The sequence below is a fragment of the Ambystoma mexicanum genome, chromosome 2q, assembly GCF_040938575.1.
Source record: "Ambystoma mexicanum isolate Mex_15411 chromosome 2q, UKY_AmexF1_1, whole genome shotgun sequence".
Classification (NCBI taxonomy): Eukaryota; Metazoa; Chordata; class Amphibia; order Caudata; family Ambystomatidae; genus Ambystoma; species Ambystoma mexicanum.
This window is the reverse complement of record NC_090924.1, coordinates 837,860,810-837,881,799: the sequence shown is the minus strand read 5'-3', so window position 1 is coordinate 837,881,799 and position 20,990 is coordinate 837,860,810. Positions and strand designations below refer to the sequence as shown.

General features: G+C 43.4%; 1 protein-coding gene across 1 annotated transcript in view; it reads right to left on the bottom strand.

Moving 5' to 3' along the window:
* NRP1 (neuropilin 1) overlaps window positions 1–20,990 on the bottom strand; it is a 279,683-nt gene that overhangs the window by 3,808 nt on the left and 254,885 nt on the right. The window contains 3 exon segments of the mRNA XM_069648055.1: window positions 5,972–6,034; window positions 14,732–14,828; window positions 18,657–18,928. Of these exon segments, the coding sequence (XP_069504156.1) occupies window positions 5,972–6,034; window positions 14,732–14,828; window positions 18,657–18,928 (432 nt within the window).

Sequence of the window (20,990 nt, the reverse complement as noted above, 5' to 3'; positions counted from 1 at the left end):
AGACATTCTTCAGAATTCTAGAGCAACATTTTAAATACAAGCAAATAGGATATACAACGGTATCCTTCAACAGGAATATATTTAGAATGGGATGTCAAAGGACCTTACTGTAAGTGATATCAGTTAGCAATGGTAAAATGCATAAGCATCTGACACTCAAGACCCCTCATTTTAAATCGTGCACAAATTAGCCCAGAATGTATTTATTTGGTGGAGGCAATCACTTTACCTGTTTCTTAGAATCCAGGTAATGGTGATGGGTTTTACAGAGAGGCACAGGGCCATAGAGAGTCAAATCAACTCTGTCTACTACCGCTATTCCGTGCAGGAAAACTGCCGGTATCTCTGTCTGTCTCTCATTGTGATGCGGGTAGAGAGCATGGAGTCCGTAGGGATTCACTATAATGCCGGCCGCCATGCATCTACATGGCAGCAAGCGCTACTGCTTTTCTTGTGCTAGGCATGTAAAAAAAGGCAGGGTAACCCAGGATCAACCAGATTCACTGTCCTTTTTTTACAACTCCCCCACAAAATAATCAAAGTGGAGTGGATTGCAGATGCCCAAGTATTCGTATATGGGAACCTTTCCAGGGGATTAGCACCTCTTTTAAAATGAGAGACAATGTGTATTGTAAACGTGTGATTTTTCCTATTTATGGCTGTCCTTTTTATATTTACAGATCGCACAAACTAGTAGATAAGCTGAAGTTAGATTTTAGATGTCATGGTGACAAAGAAGAATGTTCACAGTTTGCACTATTTATATTTAAATCTCCTAGCATGTGTGAACCTGGGAAGTAAATTGCAATAAGAAAGACTTTAGAGTAAGTTCAGGAAGTCATATTTATTATGGAACCCTGGATAATTACCTAACTGTCTAATTGCATAACCCATTAGTTAGGTATTTAGGAACATTCGTACCAGGCGCGGGTTATTTTGAAGGGAACAAACACAACGATTGGTGTATTTGCGAGCCTTACCTCACAGGAAACCTGCTTATGTCCGTTCGCTTCCCTCGCGCCAGGTCTTCGTTATTCTTTTTTTTTTTCTTTCAGGCCACGATGGAAAGGGAGAAGGGACCACACATAGTCCCTTCTCCCTGTTCAATGGTGGCCATTTTTACTGTTTACTTTTTTTTTAATGTACGTTTCATGTCGGCCGTTTTCTTTGTTTACTATGGCTGCCGCCGAAAGAGAAAACAGACTATGTTTTTCTGTCCGCGGCAGCCTTTTTTAATACTTTTTAAACTTTGTTTTTCGGCTGCGAAATGCAATGCTTCTCGCAACTGGGAAAAAAAAACATTACTACCCTGATCTAACGGGGAGGGGTACTAATGGCAAAATGTTGTTCTTATGACAATAAGCCCCTCGCTGGGGGCCCTTTACCTCATAAGGTAAGGCCCCCTGGGCCTTGGTTAAGGCCCTCGATATGCTCGGGCCTGTAGCTTTGGGCCCCGGGGGCATTACCTTATGCAGTAATGGCCCACCGGCTCTGGGCTTATTGCCATAATACCAATGTTTTTCTAATGGCAAACATGTGGCATAGCTTCAAAGGAGGCTATCCTAAGGCTTGCCAAGGGATGAATACCAAACCATGTAAGACATGCCAATCCGGATCCTGCAACCTGATCAAAATGAAATATGGAAAAGAAAGATCTTAGAATCACAGGTCTGACAATTCAGGAGGCTGGATTAATCCGTTCTAATAAAAAAAAAGTATATCTGGAAAAACACTTGATTCCACTTACAAGGGTGTGTTTATGCAAGGCAGTTCAGCACAGCGCTGTGATGTCAGCATCAGATGAACTATCCATTTCAATACCCAAAGTGGTATGTTTTACAATGAGAGTAAAAATAATCAGGATGAGGATTAGAAGGTGTATTTCAGGATGTGATTTTAATCCAATTGCCTGGATTGAGTTTTTAAAAAAACTATCAGGGTCGACAAAATGCCAAACGGGTTTGTGGACATTTAAGGTGAAAGGAGGACTTGGTGTTATTTTGCAGTGGGATGCGACAGCACTGAAGAAACCACGCTTAACATTGAGGAAATGTAAGGTGAGAGGAGGACTACGCATTATCTTGCTCTGGGATGCTACAGTGCTGAGGAAACCACGCGTAAAGATCAGGCCATTAATCTCTGCCTCAATGACAGCAAAACAGAGATTCTCCCTATTGAGTCCCCGGCACCCTATTTCTTCCCCTCACTCTGGGCTTCCTCCATGGCCTATCCGTCTACCCCCTCCTCTGTAGCCAGGAACCTCAGAGTCATCTTTGATCGCTCCCTCTCATTCAGCCCTCATATTCAGGACATTGTCAAGAAGTCCCAATGTCAGCTTTTCCTTCTCAAAGGAGCTCTACCCTTCCTCACCTTCTCCCAGAGAATCAATGTTACACAGGCTCTGGTTCTCTCCAGGGTAGACTATTGCAATAGCTTCCTCCTTAATCTTCCTATGTCCACCCTGCAACTCCTCCAGCTAACCCAGAATAGGGCAGCAAGTCTTATCCTTGGCCTCAAGCCTAGGGACCGCATCTCTCCTGCCTACAAAGCCTTCACTTGCTCTCGGTCTCAGCACAGATTAAATTCAAGTCACTCTGTATCATCCACAATGCTAACTGGGGTCAGAGACCACTCTATCTTCATCGCTTCTTGACAAAATACTCCCATTCTAGACTCTAGCATTCCTCTCGCACCAACTTCCTGCGTGTGAAGCGGTTTGTGAAACAGAGAGATGATGGTCGATCACTTTCCTCAGCGGGATCCCTCCTTTGGAACAGCCTCCTTCTTCTGCTGCGTCTTGAGCAGGACCTCCATAAGATCTGAAAAAGCCTCAAGACCTTTTGCTTTACCTCTTCCTTCTACTTCTCTCTTCCCTGCTAATCATACAATAGCGTGACTGATGTGCAGTGCCCTTATATATCCTCAGGGCCCTGGGCCTCCCACATCTCTTATCCCAGCCACTGTCTATTTACTGCACTTACTTGGCTCACTCTCCCCACGGGAGGTTGCACTTACATCTTCCCTTTTTAGCACTTCACCCCGCGTATTTCTCCTTAAGCACCACAGCAACTATCCCTTAACTCACAAGGCATAGTAGGTTTGTCTTCCCTCCCTGTTAGTCTCGCTATTTGTTTGTACTATTAATTCAATTATTTACCTTTGATGTAATTCATTGTCTACCTCCCCTGTCCCCACCCTGTTGCACTGAGAAAACCACGCTTAAAGTTGATGACAATTGAGAGGAGAGGAGGACTTGCCATTATCTTGCTCTGGGATGCTACAGCACTGGGGAAAGCCATGCTTGAAGTTGTGGAAATTTAAGGTGGAAGGAGGACTTGGCATTATATTACTCTGCGATGCTACAACACTGGGGAAAGCAAATCTTAAAGTTGAGGACAGTTAAGCTGAGAGGAGGACATGGCCTAATCTTGCTCTGGGATGCAACAGCACTGAGGAAAACACACGGAAAGTTGTGGACGTTTAAGGTCAGAGGAGGACTTGCTGTTATCTTTCTCAAGGTGCTGTAGCACTGAGGAAACCACGCTTACATAATCTGATGAATCTGATTGTCATAATCACGAATACAAGCCTAGTAAAAAAAAACAACCCTGTTTTAACTGAAAGGAACCAACATGTGTTTTTATACATTCAGTCAGGTTTTGTGTTTTCGCAGGTTGGGTTCTGCAAACAGGATCTCTTATACAAAGACTGCATAGTCATAGTATTTTGTGTGAATTAGATCCAACTTTCAGAGGCCCACATGCAGAGGTGTTGCTAGGGGGGGCTAACGAGGCTATAGCCCCTGGTCTTTTGGTTGTAGCCCCAGATAGAATCTCAGGAGCTACACCCAAAAGGCTAGCTAGCCCCCAGTGCCGACAGTTCCGACATCAGCGTAGCCCCGGGTCTTTTCCAGACCTAACAACACCCCTGCCCACATGCCAATCAAAGGTTGATAGCTGTGCCTAAATCACAGACAAACATAATGTTCAATGCTCTCCTGATATGAATGGAGGGGGTTTTGCACCCCTGTAATGAGAAGTTGAATATGACCTTAATCAACGGTGATCCTAAATGGCTGTGTAAACTGTCTTTATGATAGTTTCTTTATAGTCCTATGAACAATTATGTCAAATTGTGTATACATTTTAAAATGGTGAAATAAACATCTAATGTTTAAGGTAGAGATGTGCTTTCGGGGAAATGAAATTAACATTCTGATACTATTTCACTGACTAACGTGACACATGAGTTAACACATGACATTTTGCAAAACAAAAAAGTAAATTGCTAATTCTGCTCAAGTGGCTGAATCTGATACAGACCCCATGCCGACAGAAGCATTTGAGATGATGAATTAAATGTTGCAGTTTGATGACTTTTTCTGGAGCAAAAATGATGATTTCTGCAACATGTACGTCATCCTACATAAATCCTTAACATTATTTTCTGCTGGCACAAAAGAGGACATGTTAACAGATGTGTGTGATCTGCCCGCAAACGTTTTGTTTGTGGGCAGATTGCCCGCAGTAAAAGTGCGTGTGCCCCTGTTTGAACCGTTCATTGAAAATGGGGGCCTGAGCAATTTGTGTCCCCAACCTCAACTGTTAAGGGTGCAAGGGACACCCACGCAACCCCTGAGCCTGCAGATACTGAATATAAGGAGCAGAGGACACCCCCGCAACACGCGCTCCTCATGTTCAGGTAACATACACTTATAATTAGGTCAAAAATACCTAACGAACAAAAGTTAACAAACAAATTGGGTAATACCATGTTAACATGTCACACTAAGTTTTTAGATTTTTATAAAATCTTCTTCAGCGGTCAAACTATTAAGTGTAAGAAATTACCCCTAATCCACGGTATGGAAAAATATGAAAGACTATGCCGATGCAGGGTGAGCACAAAACCAGATGGGAAGTAGCCAAACAAGTTAACAGAGAGAAAAAAAGAGTCAATCTCCGATTCATGAAAAGTCACGTGGCTTTTGAAAGAATAAAAAGAAAATATTAGACAAAAAACTGCTCTGTGCATCAGGCCCTGACTTTTACTCACAGAGGACAAGGCATGAATGCCAGAGTATTTACTCGGGTGAATACAAACCCATGAATGGTTTCCAATTGTAGTCTGAATACGGTTTTATCTAGAGGGAGAACTGTGACATTGACAACCATGACGTTTAGCGGGTGACATCCGCAATCACGCTCTGCAGGCAACAGGGAATGAAATGCACAGCCACTAGTGGACGGATAAACCAGGACTCTGACAGCAGCCTTTTATTTTAGACGAAAAACAGCACGGGCGGGGGAAAAAAAAACACTTGGAGGCAGGCACTGTGATCCGTGCCATTTTAATGAGGCTTCCATTGATGGAGCGGGAAAACTGCTCCACGCATGCCTCATTCCATAAGGGAAAACTGTTCATAATTTTGATGCAAGCGGTGAGCCTTGAATACCCATGGCTTCCTGTGTGCTTTCAGCAACTGCAAAAAGTAGCTGAATCTATAGGGAATCGTCATAATAAGTGAATGACGGCCATCATTACAGTTCACTGGTCCGGTAAAAGGCACGGAAATGCAGGATTCTCCTGGAGCCCTGTACCTTTGTAGTGTTCCGGTCGGGAAACCATAAAAAAAACGGTGGCAAAGACATCAGATGGGTTTCATGCTGTCTGATTTATTGGCCCTTTCAAAATTAGGCTATTAGTGCTGTCAAGGAGGGGTTAAGGTTGAAAGGAGAATCAGGTCGACATTTAAGAAAGTATAAGATACACTCGTGAAATAAGCATGCAATGTAAGCCATACATTTGGAAGAATCACTTTCTAGGGAACTTCATAAAGTTGCCTTCAATTAATAGGTTGCCAATGAGTAGTGGAAAAAACGTTTTTCCCAAGGCTTTCCCTCATCGTATATAGTTTAATCACACCATGGAATCGCTTTAGAGAAAATGAAAAACACACTGCTATCCTTACCGGTTTTATTGATTTCAGTATTTTCCGTCTTTATTTCATTGTGCATGTCGATAAGTTCAGGATCTAAATAGGAAAACAGAATGTGTGCCTGGTTAGGTTGGTTATCTGCACGGTCACATTTATCAAGTGTTGAGCTAAAGTGTCAATGCACACCAACCAATAGGCCACAGTAAGAAAACTAGTTCTGAAAACAAAATAAGATCGACATTGACGATAAAACAGCAGTAAGTGCTATTTAGTTTAGCAGCCCTTGACTGACCTCTAGTGGTGATAAACATTGCCAAGCGCAATACACTTGGAAAACATACTTCAATTCTACATGTGTGGTTACATCACTTTTCGAACAACTCACCTTTGCTTCTTAAAGAGTTAGTAGAAGGTAACATATTGAATTTCTATTTTTAAGACAGCAAACTTCAGACATGTGCAGGTTTTACACTGGAACATTTTGATATGTTTGTGTTTAACAATCTTTGGCACCCAGAAAGATCAGTTTTAACATTAATTTGATGAGGTGGACTACAGAAGGGTTTTAGATATTCCGTTTGAAAGTTATGTTCATCTTTTGCTCACTCACTCACTTCAGTATATTAGTTTCCTACTGATCCCTGTTTAAAATCTTATGCCCTTTACACAAGGAACTGCACAACCGCTCTCAGGCTTACCTAATCAATATCCTGCACCCATTACAGCCACTTCCAAGTCTAATATTAACTTTCCTCCATCTAACTGCTATGTGCATCCTACATGACATTTCAAGATATGTAGATTGTAGGGAAAAGAAAGTGAAATGTGGGAAGAGGTGTTATTTTGGAAAACATTTGGGGCCAAGAAGAAGGTAAAGTATCAATGGAGGCAGGTGAATATTATCATAAAGCACTTTAGTCTAGTAGATGTGTCTCCAACCATCACTCTCTAGATTTTTTAGACTACAATTCCTGTAATTAACTATGCTGGCTATGGATGATAGGAGCTGTAGTCCAAACCATCTGGAGAGCCAAAGGCTGCAGACCCCTGGGACTCTAGTAGGTAAACTACTCTGCATAGATGCTCACAGCTTCCTCTAGTCCCCGGGCCTCACTACTAGCAACTTTGGAATCCTTCACCCTGACATTCCATATGATAGTATAACGGAACAAGCTAGAAGACTAGCAAGTTACGACACATCCTCCTTCTTTTAATAAAAAACAATTGAAGACCCATTTCAAACAATTCTAATATATCCACAGAGCATATTATGAGGTGAAACATAACAGTTCAACATTCAATGACCATTTAAGACCACTGAATGGTTTTTATGTTTCACTAAAGCTCATTTATAAAAGACAACTTGCCTGAATTGAACAGTGTGACGGACCCTGACAGGCCTATTAAATACATTACTACTCCTGCTAACTTAGTCTTCTTCCATACATTCCTCTTCCAGCACAGCTCTATTTACCTTGGACCCCTGAGTCTCTTCTTCTCCCTCTCCAGCATTCCTGATCCCACACTCCACATCCTTCTTTATCTCTCTGCCCTTTCCACATATGACTTTCAAACTCATTATTCCACGCTACTCTTCTTTCTATCCTTACAAAATTCTTGAAAACCATAACCACTCTGAGTGAATTAGACAAGTTGGATCTTGGCTTTTCTTTTTGAGTACTCCATTTGAAGGTCATACAATCACCCACTCCAATTTTCTTTCCTGCTCCAAACTTCCTGAATCTTGAGTCATTATACTCTCTTTTAGCCCAAAGTATCCATCAACCAGACAGGAGAGAATTTGTTTTGGGGTCTCCCCACCTCTCATAAGCCTTAAAGGAGACACTGCAGTAGTACTGTGTAGACTAACTCTCATGATTCACACTAACTTCTTCAATGCATCTCTCCTATCCAACCCATTTGTAATGGTCTGCTGTAAAATAAAATACTTACCACCCAATTTAGTCTTTCCACCATGCTGTTAGTTTGCTGGTGATACATTGAAGTGAACTTCCAACAGAATTGTTTCTCCCAGGTATACAGTTCTATTTCCTTTTAAACAAACTGAGGTGATGCATCACTAAACAGTCGCTCAATAACTTTCTCTTTTTAATATTTTCTCTAATAATTCTATGACTCATCCTGTGGTCATCTGTTCTATGACGGCCACCTTTGGTCATTAGTTTGAATGATATAGCATCAAAATCAGAAAAAGTACATCTTTCCCAGACACTGTTACAGACCTTAAATATCTATCCCTAACCTAACCCAGTGCAGTTATTTTCTCAGAACGATATTCAACATCACAATTAAAGTCCAAAAGTCTCAAACCTAATCTCACTACCCTCGGGGCAGCTCTGGTTATCTTATGAACTAACTACACACCCACCAAGAGTTTGCGACCCCATCTGATAAGTACCCTTTATTCTCACATATACTGCGTTACGGTCTTGGTACCCCAGAAACTGGCTAATAACACTCTCTAAATGACAGACTATCTCTACTCTGGTTCAGACACAGCACATTGCACAAATGATACAACTCTCTCTTTAGATTAATCAACTTCGGACAATGCAGCCCCTAGACCTTTTTGGCTTGCATTGACAGTGATGATGGAAGGACATCCAGGTACAACCCCCCACAACACACTGAAAGTCAAAGCACCACAGATTCACTCATTTACTCTCCTCATTGCTTCTTCATACAAATGAACACACACAAATTCCACACCCTTCCTCATTCATTGCATTAAAGGATGAGTGTTCTCTAAAAACATCCATATAAAATTCAGCTAAATCCAGACATTAGTATAATTGTTCCCGATTAGATGGCCAGTGTGCATCCTTGACAGCCTCCATCACACCCTTCTTTAATTTATAACCACCCTTGGACAGGTTACGAAGAAAATAATCCACTTCCCCAATTTGAAATTTGCATTTTCTGAACTCCAACGTGAAACCTGTCTCCTCTAACTTTCATAAAATCCCTTTCAACCTCTCATCATGTTTTCTACTACCGGGTATGAGACATCAATTGTTAAAAAAAATGCTGCAGCTGATGCCAGTACAAAGGACATTCTCAAAAAACTGTACATTCCAAGTGGTGTGACAAAAGTGGTATATTGTTTTGAGTCCTTGTGAAGGGGTATTTGATGATATGTTGTTAAAAAATCAATAATGGAGAATATATCAGCACCACCAATAGCATTTTACATATCACAAAAGGCAGGGAAAAAGTATCTTTTCTAAAGAATGTACTTGCTTAAATCCTTCAAGTCATTACACACTCTGATCTTACCATTGGAATTCTGTGCTACCCCAGTGGGGGAAATTAATTCTGATAGATCTGTCATTTTAATCACACCTTCTGCTATGTGCCTACCCAGTTATTATTTCCCTCTTTCCTTTGTGACATGGGAACTTTTCTTGCTGTATGCATGACCGGCTTAGCTCCACAAATAAGTAAAATCCTGTGGGAGTAACTTGGGAGTCTTCCAATAACTTCCAAGAATACATTCGTACACTAGCACATTTATGATTAGCTACAACAAACGGCTTGAAATTGGCAAAATGGCCTAATGTGCTGCATCTAAAACATGTAATCATTTAAACTTGGAAAAACTTGTACCATCCTTCTTCCTCTAATCCTTCCCTTTCTGTTCCCTCTCACTTTTTTCTCACTTTACCAGAGTGACTTGTGGGTTATCCCAATTAAGAACATAACGTGGTATTTTCAAATGTTTGGCTATCGCATGTCTTTTCAAAAGTCGTGTAACTGCACACCCATAACCTTTATTGTATGACATTGTTACTTGTATCAATAGTAATTTGATCTCTAATAAATTTCTCTGGTGTTACCCGTCTGCCAAAAATACAGGGAATTTCTAAATTTCTCAATGCCAAGCATATTAATCTCGAGACTTGTTAGGCTCTTGTTTCCTACAATAAACATAGTATCTGATCACAACTGCATTCATTTTCAGATATTAACTGTTGAATTGCATGCTCCCTTCTCCTGCCTCTGCCTTCTCCCACTTTAAGTGGTAGTATTTCTTTGTAATTTATATGCCATTATGGACCTGGGGAATGTAATAATGATGACTTATTTTTCACTTAGGTAAAATCCTCATTATTTTTGTATTTAATTTTGTATTTCAGTTTATGTGTATAGCACTTTCGTCAAATCGCTGAATTGGTTTAAAAACGGACTATAGGTAATACTTTCCAAATAACAAATAATCAGTGAGAAAAGAAAAACAGTCATTTATTAGAGTCAATTATTAGAGAGAGCAGACAGGCGATGAGTTTTGAGATTGGTTGTAAAAATGGGTAAGGAGGCAGAGGAATGGATAGGGAGAGAGAATTACAGTGCTTGAGGGAGAGTAGGGCAAAGGAACGGAAATGAGAGGAAGCACAGGGGAGTTTGGGGACCGAAAGCAAGAACTGGTTCTGGGACAGTAACTCACCGGAGGGTGAATAGAGCAAAATCAATGAGGAAAGATCGAAAGGAGTGAGACCATGGTTACACTTAAAGATATTAGACAAGAAGTGAAAAAGAAGACGGGCTCAAAGGGAAGAACATACATAGATAGCAAAGACGAGGCAATAGAGGAGCGAGGGAGGAGAGAAAAGAGGAGACAAATCGATGAATTGAAAATAGAGCAGAGATAAGCAAGATGGGAGGCAGGTAGACCAAAGAGGAGGGTAGAACAGTAGTTGATGCGAGAAAAGACCAAAGAAGAGATGAGGCGCTTAGTATCATGAAATGAGAGGTAAGGACGGGCATGACGTATATTGAATGGAGCAAAGCAACAGGAGCGGGCGGTGTTAGAGGTATGCAGAGAAAAGGCAAGAGAGAGGTCGAAGATAACACCTAGATCAAAAGCTGATGTAGAGAAGGGAAGAAGAGAAGGAGGAAAGGAGAAGGATGGAGGAGGAAGAGAGAGGAATAGAAGTGGCTGGAAAGAGGATGACCTTGGTCTTAGAGAAATTAGGATGAAGGAAGTTAGATGACATACATAGTTGAATGACAAAAAGACAACTAGAGACAGTAGGGTGCAAAGAGCCAGAAAAGGAGAAGACGATTTGGGTGTTATCTGCTTAAAGATGGTATGAGAGGTTAAAGGAAGAAATAAGCGCAGAGAGTAGAAGAGTGCAGAGTGAAAAACAGAGGGGTCCCAGTACAGACCCTTGAGGACATCATAGAGAAGAGGGTGGGAGGAAGAGGTTTTTCCAGCCGAAGTGACAGAGTAAGAGTGATTAGATGCCTACAAGTGGAATTATTTAAGATTGAAACTAGAACCAGCCAGGGAGAAGAGAGTGAAAAGCAGAACCCAGTGAACAACATTATTGAAGCAGCAGAAAGATCGAGGAGTATAAAAACAGAGGAACGTTTAGCATGACAAGCACTGAGAACAGAATTGGAGAGATGTAGAAGGGCAGTCGCAGTAAAAGGAGAATGACATAAATCAGATCGAAGAGGAGGAAGAATTGAATGAAGATTGTGATAGAAAGAAACCTGGGAGTAGACAGTGCACTCCAACAGCTTATAGAGAAAAGGCACGAGAGATATAGGACAGAGGAAGTTGGTAGTGACAGAAGGTTCAAAAGAGACTTTTTCCAGGATTTGGAGAACAAGCGCATGTTTGAATGAAGAGGGGAAGCAAGAGTAGGTGAGAGAGGAGTTGATAAGAAAGGTAAGATAAGTGATAAGGTGAGGGTAGATTTGGGGAATGAGGGAGGAAGGAAGTGGGTCTGAAGTTGAGGCAATAGGATGGGCACGGGCAAAAAGGGCATACGTTTCAAGGTCAGAGAAAGGTGAAAATGAAGAGAGGGAGTAGGGGGTAGAGTAGGCGGGGGTACTATGGGCGGGCAGCAGCAGGCAGAAAGGATGATCGAAGAGTGATGACTTTAGAGGTAAAGTAATTAGCAAAGTCAGAGGGAGAAAGAGATGAAAGAAGAGAAGGATCGGGATGTTGGGGGGAAGAATTGTGCATAGAAGCTGAATGAACTAATGGGTGTGGGAAGGGATAATGTACGTCCGAAAAATAGCATTGTTTAGCAGAAAGCAAAGCTAGATAATAAGAGGGATGCACTGATAATAGAGCAGAGATGTCAGAACGGGCTCGGACGTTTTCCAGCATCACTCAACCACCAAGAGATTAGAGTGGAGAGTGGAAAGTGCGGGAGTGAGCCATGGGTGGGGGGATGTCAAGAGGGGGTAGAGGAAGAGAAAGGCTAGGTGTGCTCAAATGTAGACAAAATTGAGGACTGTAGAGAGTTTGAAGCATCATCTGGAGAGGGGAGAGAAAATGAAGAAAGGGGGAAGAGTGGAATAAAGGGAGGAAATAAAAGAGGAGGAGTTGAAGGATCAGAGATTGTGACAGTAAAAAGAGGGCATTGAGAGAGGGTGAGAAGAGGACGAAGGAAGAGGAACTGAAAGTACCAGATGATCCGAGGAAAGAACAGTATAGGTGGTGATAGTCCCAGCAGAGGAGAGAGGTGAGAAGATAAGGTCAAGAGAAGAGCCTGCTGGTGAGAAGGGGGAGAATAAAGAAAGTTTAAATGATAGGAGTCAATGAGGGACAGAAGGGGAGATTGAGTAGATGCAGTAAGAAGTGGAAGGTTAAAGTCATCAAGTAGAAAGAAGGGGGGGAGACGAAAGTATAGCAAGGAATCGAGTTGATCTATAAAGTTAGTAGCAGGGACTGGGGTCCTGTATAAAGTAAAAAAAAGGTATAGGAAAAGGCTTGGAGAAAAATGGGAGATGATAGCCAAAGGATGAGAAGAAAGGTAGACCAGAAGGAGGGGTTGTAAGAGTCCAAGAAGCGTGATAAAGAATCCCAGTACCTTCTCTTGGACCATAGGAGCGGGGGTTGGGGGTGAGATGTGGATCTATGAAAGAAGGCAGGAGTGGAACGAAGCTGGACATTCCATTTTGGTGGAGCACTTTGGGTAGAGGTCCCATATAGGCGCGCTTTGTTGGCCATGGTAAGCAGGGCGCAGGGACCTTTGTTACAAGATATTTATGCTTTGCTTAAATATACTGTGAACCGAAGCAAAGGAAAATGCAGTATTTTTAAGTAAATACTAGCGGCTCAGTACATGGAGATGCCCTCTGAGTGCAGACTCCATGAACAAATAAGTTGCTGTGTCCCGCATGCTATCTTTGCAGGACACAGCAACCTATTTGTGCATGGAGCGTGCACTCACAGTACACCTCTGATGGATTCGCCTGTTTATAAAGAACACCCACATCTAACTCATCCACAGGTGACCTGTGTTCTAAAAGGACATCCATGTAACAAATGCTCAATTAAACTTCTGTCACACACAAGGTCACATTTTTAGTAACTATCCCTTCAATAAACAGCCTCAGTGAGCATCGGGCTCTGTCACTAGATGAGCGCTTTATAGCTATACATGCATGAGCTCCTTCCACACACATACAGGATTGTCCCCAAAATGCATTGCAAAGTGTTATGTAAACCAATCCATTGAGTTGCATGCCTTTTCCCAATTCTCCATGCAGTTGTCTGGTCAAACAACTTGTGGCAACATCATGCAGAGCACCTGAATATATAATTGCTCCAGGATGCAAAATAAGGATGATTGGGTGGGCTTTGACCATTTGAAATGTGCGGTCAGTTGTTGGGTGGAAGGAACCACAAGGAAAAGGGGGATTTCATTTATATATGTTTGTTTAATGAAACGTTTACCAAAGATTAGTGAAGAGTATATTTCCCAGAGGCTAAACAAAGGAAAACATTAAGGAGAGACTTTAAACATTAAATTAATATTCTTTCCGATTCATTTTTGATTTAATGTTGAAGAAAATAACATAATAAATCGAAAAAACAATAATTAAGATGGACTAAATAAAAATTACTTCTCAGTTTAAAATACTTGCGAAAACCCCAGATTTCTCTTGGATGTTATAATCATTCACACATATGTCACCTTTAGTGGGCAGAGGTGGGCCGGGTACTGATCGGTTTCCTAATGATTTTCCCTTCTGTAACAGGCACAGGAGCTCAATCCCTCCGCCAGAATTGGAAGCCAATGGGGCTGGGCATTCAATGCTACAAGGAGAAGACATGGGCGTCTGCCTACCAGCAAAAGGAAGAACGCGTAACAGATTGCTTGCCACATGACTGAAAAATAAGACTGTCTCAGCAATCACAAGAACCCAAAGAAAAGAAGGCAAGCTCCTTCCCAAGAGGCCTGGGGAACAGGCTGCTTAGAGGGACTCATTACTTATCAGGCAGATGAGCAGACGGGAAAGCAAAGTCAAAGTCTCAGGGGTGCCCTGTGCAGCCTCCGAGGATGGGCGAAACAGCGAGTGAATGATCACAGCATGCATAAGGCCTGATGAAGCAATATGTCTGCTCATGAAAGCTCCCAGATAAATAATGATGCTATCCTTACTTGTTGTTTTCTCTAACAAACACAGACTGTGTTATGTGTGCGCGCAGGTGCACACAACCCCAGGCCTGCACAAACGCAAGTATGTATACATAAGTATATAATCTGGCTACTGAAAGTATCTTAAAGCACATTTTCAAACTGTAAAAGTAGCAGAGTGTGTTTGTGGCTGATTGTGACGTGTAGGACACTTTAATGAAGAACCTAAGCAAAAGGAAATACAATGATGTAGACGGTATACTTTGGGATGGTGCAGCGTTAGAAGACAAAGAAACCCATCCTGCAGCCATGGTCGCATTCTGGAACAGTAGACACATGGAAATATATTCTTGAGAAAGGATCAATTCGTGCTGGCACAAACGTCACTTACTTTGGCAGTCTTCAGGGGATATGTGGTTGGCTATATTGATGTCATCTACTGCAATTCCTCCAGTATTTCCTTTTCCAATTTCACCCTCCACAATCACCTATTAAGAAAGAAAACTTCATATTTTAGGACGTCACATATAATGTAATGCAAGTGGTTATTTATAAGGCACTTAATACCCAGAGATTTCTAAGCACGGACCCTGAATCGAACCCAGAGGTTTCTTAGTACGGACCCGGGGATTGAACCTGTGTTGCTATGTGCAGTCTTGCTTCCAAAGCGCTCCCGTCCCATGAAATGAGTCACTCAAAAAAGTTAACATACTATTATAAAAATATTGCAAAATAAGTCAATGATATCATGACTGTGAATGTTAGCCAAGTACTAGTGCTGTGTTCGGCAGGCCGCACTGAGTGGTAACGGCCTGCTTTCTGATTTAATAGGCACAAGCAAAGCGAGGGTCTTTAACATGGGTGGCAGGTCATTACTACCTGCGGGTATGGCCCGCTGAACAGGGGACTATTGCATTAACAACCCAGTGGTCGAAGTGGGCGGGAGAGGTTGGCAGCGGGGCACCTCTACTTTTTATTTGAATGCTTTACTGTTTCTATACTTTCATTTTTATAAAGAAATCATTCCAGAATGGTTTCGTTTTAAAGTAAAAGTTCAGGAAGAAGTTGAAACATGCACTTCAGTGCTCTGCACTGAACATTCCCTTAAACAACAGGTGTGTTTTTTTGGGGGGGGGTTGGATTGAGCATGACAGGGGGCGTGGCGATGGAGTTTGTGGTGAAAGGCTGCAGGCCAGCAGGGAACATAGTTCTACTACTTCTTTTCGTACACTTCGACCACTAACAACCAGAGTATCTACCTGGGTGCTGTGGGCCTTTCTTTTTAAGTGCAAACACGGTAAGCATGCACGCTGTGTGGCCTCAAAAAGAAAATGGCGCTACAATAAATGTGCCAACAAAAAAGAATTGCGAAGTGTTAGGGGGCAGTTTTCTGATATCACATACTTTTAAAGCATGAGTGATCGCTAGGGTTTCACAGATTCCTTGCAGTTTGGCAAACAGGCTTCCTTAGAAGTATCGTTTTGGCACGGTGCAGGGGTGTTCCTAGGTCTCGAAAAGATCTGGGGCTACACTAATGTCGGGATTGTCGGGACTGGGGGCTAGCTAGCCATTTGATTGTAGACCCTGAGATTCTATCCGCCCCCTGCCCGACTAGCAACGCCTCTGGCACGGTGCCAGGAAGTTCAATGCACTGAGGATGATTCCTCTTCTGAAGGAGAGGTTGCTAGACTGAGTGAGGTGGCTTGCTTTGAGTGTGTTCCATATCAGTGGATTGTGAATCCCCCACTCAGGTGCAGTGTTCTGGGGAAATTTGAAGTTGTTTTCAGGAAGTTTGAAGTGGGATTTTCAATGTTCATTGGAAAGGGTTTCCAGGCATTTAGCACTTTATTTTGTTGACATGAATGCATTTGTGGGTGTGGACGTTAATGCTGACCCGGCCATGGGGCGATAGGATGCACAGCATTTTTGGGGGAGGGAGCATGGAGTTCCTGGGATCTTTCTGAATGCTCGTCTGGCTGAAATATTGTGGACCGCTGGGAAGTATGAATCATGTTGAGAGGGGTTTGCGCCGCGGGAATGGGAATTGCTAGTATGTATCACTACCACATGTCCTATGATGCGATCCCATGCAGGGTGTGCCGCAGTTCTTGGAGATAGTTCTGGCATCTGCAGTCCAGGGGTGACCCCTTTGCTTTCGACCCTGCTGATTGGGGTGATTGGCAATGCGAGGCGGGTTGACAATGGTGGAATAATTAGCACTGGGGAAGAGTTATTCTGATTTGGAGCCACTGGGTATCAGGAAGCGCGTGGCCAACCAGGATTTGACAGTTGGCATCTGTTTCTAGGGCAGGATGCTGGTGATTCACGAGGGGGGGGGGTGGGTGCCTTTAGGAGGATAGCAGTAGAAGAGGCCATGATCGCCAGTGGTGTTTAGGAAGACAAACACTCTCAATGGCCCATGATACACTGGCATGGAGCCCATTGCTGACCTTGCCCCTATTAAGAATGCACTACTACTCCAGCTTCAGATTTAGAAACTCTGCTCACAGTGCAGTTCACTATTAAGGTATTATGGCCCTTCATGTGTAGGTGGGATATCCTGTGCATTGTCAGTGCTTATTCCTACATGTCTCTCACAACAGTCTTTCAAATGGTAATGACCCCCCCGATGTATAACATTCCCAAGCAGAGGCGTTGCTGGGGGGGGGGGGCTGAGGAGGTTATAGCCCCAGGTCTTTTCATTGTAGGCCCGGATAGAAACTCAGGGACTACAACCAAAAGGCTATAGCTAGCCCCGAATCCCGCCAGTCCCAACATTAGCTGAGCCCCTGATCTTTTCCAGACCTAGCAACACCCCAGTTCCCAAGCCTGGTAAAGACTCCCACTTTTCTTCCGTTTACCTGTGGAGAGCACCTGGAAGGAACCCGGGCTTGCTTTCTTTTACATTGGGTGCCAGAGGCTAACAGGCATGTTTTCTACATTACACTGGTGTTTGAAAAGAGAACTATGTGTTTAGCAAGACCGAATTAGACACAGAAAGGAAAGAGGAAATAAATGATAGGCCATTAATACAGTATGGGAAGATGATTTCTGGGGGAGCCTATAGGAAAGGAAGGTGGATATTGTTTGCGCTTACAGACTAGATGAAGGCAAACGGATGGGAAATTGGAATGCTGCCACTTATGCACCAGTATTATCAGAACTGTTGAATGGATCATAATTAAGGGATCTGTGTGATCACTGCGCCACCCGTAATTCCGCTGGCGAAACTTTTCAATGACCATTACTGCGCGGCGCAGTGATCAGATAGACCACTGTAGCCCGCATTCCCTCACCCCACCGCCCCTGGTCACTTACTTTAATGGCAACACACGCCAAAGTGTGCCGCCGACTTCCCTCGATGCCTGCAGCATCAGTTCCCACCCACTTACGTGGGTCTGCACCGGCGCCGCAGGGGCCTTTTTCTTTTTTTTTACACTTTCGTGTCCCCGGCTCTCCATTTAATGGAAGCGGGGGACACCCCCGCAACCCATGACTCCCAGTGCCATGACTGAGAGGAGTGGAGGACACCCCCAGAACCCCTGCTTACCTTAGTTGCAGTAATGGGGTTCGGCATTTTTTTTTAATGTACAAAGTGGCAGTTTTAGTACCAGGCGTCGTTATGAGGTGGCAGTACTGGTACGATTCCTAACTAAGCAATAACAGCCCGGGCCAGAGTGAAGCGACAGCCTTAAAGCAGGACCCCTGTAGTGTCAGCAGCTGGTGAAGCCCACAAGGCGGGTGATTGTTGCTATTAGCTCCCAGGGTGTATGTCCCTGGTTGCCTGCAGCCATTTATTTGTTTGAAAGAATGTGTCATGTGCTCATTGCGTCCATTACTTTCAAACAAATACTCATCCAACAAGGCCACCATGAGAATTGAAGGCGGAATTCTACATGGAGCCTCTCTTCCAGTTCCATGGCTGCCCGGGCCACGTTAGGAGTAGCGGTGCTGCAACCGACAGGTAAGCCGGGGAGGGCGAATTGGAAAGGCGAGCAGGGAGCAGATGGACGAAGAGGCAGGGAGAGGGATTGAAGATGGCGGGCGGGTGAAAGCAGCGGTCAACAGACCTCAATGCAGGTTTTGGTGGTAATATTTAGCCCGCATTCTATGCAACCTGATTGGCTGCTGCTTTCGCTGTAGGTGCTAATTTGCAATGCAAAATGTGTTCTAAGACAATACAAGAGATCATTTATGGTGCTATTATATAATTATTTATATTAACCAAAGTGATTCGTCCTCATGTCTGAACCACTTCAATCTCTGGCGAAGACTGAATGCAACAAATGTTACCTGGGATTTCTGAGAATCCTCACCTGGTAATGCTTCAGAGACTTGTGCAGCAGGACGCGGCCTTCCTTCCAGTGGACCCCCTGGTTTCCAGTCTTTGTCCACAGAATCTGGTCAAAGTCTTCGGGTTTCTGGTATCGGAGTTTGACTCTCAGGATTCCCACGTGGCTGCCATACATCAGGTACCAGAAGGTCATGCAATGCGCTGAATTCTGAGAGGAAACCACCGGGCTCAACAGACGTGCCACTTTGCCCCTTTGTTTCTCATCAGCCTCTGAGTAAATGAAATTTCCATCTCCTGCTGAGACAAAAAATACTGCATTAGAATAGGGGAATATTTGAGTCCAGTGAATGCAGTGAAAAAGATGACATTTCATGAAATCACAGTTGGATTATGTGCACCCAGTTTGTGGTCCGCCGCATGCACTGAAAGATTCATTGAGGACCGGCGAAGCTGGCAGGCAGATTATCTATCGCTTGGGACTGTTTCATTTGCAAATGCTGTGACTTTGTAGCTTTTCAAGCCTTTGCTGCTGATCTTGTTTTTAATTATCTAGGCTCAACAGATGGATACATCTCATCGTGGCGAGCTGTGCCCTGGCACCCTGGGACCGCTCGCTGCTGCAGCAGATGGAGATAGCGGGGCTGTTCAGGAAGACTGAGTTGCCCTCCATCAGGAATTTGGAAACACTCTGTTCATTTGCAGCTCTGTGCCCAGCAATGGCGGTGGGAAGGATAAGCTGGAGTCATGGGAGCTTTAAAGGGTGAAAAGGTAGCGGGAGATGAGGGGGGACAATATTCACAAGACTCAAACTCTACAAATGGTCCCATGTTCATTCGTCGACAGTGTTTTTTTGAGGTTTTTTGTCATTTTTCTTCTTGAAAAAAACTCATTAAAAATGTGTTTTCTATTTTTGGGGGTTCCTAACCAGCCCCCCCATTAATGTTACACTATTCCTGACCCCCCACCCCTTATATAACCTTATCCACAGTCCCCATATTTTTCGAAGAGTTTAAAAAAACATTTTTGCCAAAACAAATTGAAGAAAAAACACTGTTGATGAATGCACGTCGAACCCTAGAAATACGACATTGCGTTAGATTGACAATAATATAGAGGGCTTTGCATGGAGAAGTTGCATGAGAAATGCTGATGTGCATATGTTTATGTTATTTGTCTTATAATCAACAGAACATGATTTTAAATATCTTTTCTTGCTTAGTTTGAAAGAATTATGGCAATTCATGGGAGCTTGTACCCTTAAATACACCCTTGCATGCTTCTAAAATTGAGCAGACAGCACAGCACGGGCAGAGACACCTAACCCAGATGTCCGAAGCAACGAGACAGCCCCACTAACCCATCTGCTAAAACCTCAGCTCTCTGCATACACCTCTCAAAGGCCAAACACAACCACTTCCTTGCACAGCAAACCGCATGCATTTCACTACACTGCAACAACAAAACAAACCACAGATTGTCTCGCACAACAGCACATGGGACTCTTCCGATCCGTAAACCGCACCCATGCTCAGCGAACGGTGTTCACCGAACTGAAGATGTCAAACAGGACATCACACCTCTCACTCTATCTTTGTCCCGCTATGCCTTACTAACCCATCCTACCCTCTTACCTTTCAGATCCGCCAGAGCGCCAGGGGACCACTCCGCTGGTGATAGTGCACGGTATAAATGTCCTTTAACTTTTAACATTACCATCCATCTTAAAAATCTTGCAGTTGGAGCTAAATTATTTTAAAGTGTGATTTTACTGGAGCTGATCCCCTACAGAAAGCACTATTTGACATAGTGAGGATGGGAAGGTGAGCTGTAATGTGAAAAAACATTGCTTCGGGCAGGAGCCCTGTCATTTCGCCACTGTTCAACTTCTTAGAAAAACTCTTTAAAGCACAACTGAACGAGCAATGTAGGAGGCCAAATGTAGGGACTACTCAGACTGGTTTGCCTTGCACCTGCATCAAAAAGCAGGGGACCAAAAGCATTCAGAGATGGTCATCAGCCCAGGGTACCTGATGATCATTCCCAAACAGGAAATGGTGTGTGATTAACTAATTCCTGTTAAATGGATCATGGGGGAGTGGTAGTCATAAGTAAATGTGACTTCCAAATACCTTCCCACCCACGCTCCTATTGCCCCATAGAGCCAAGCCAGAAGGGCTAGTCTAGCAGACCAGTGTGCCCATGACTTTGCAGCTAGCTGTTTTAACCAACATGATGGGCCTCATTACGACCCTGGCGCTAATGGGTTAACGGCGCCGTAAAAGGCTGTGGCGCCGTTAACCCATTAGTCCCTGATTACGAGGTCCCTTTGCGGGACCCGACCTTAACGGCTGGTCTA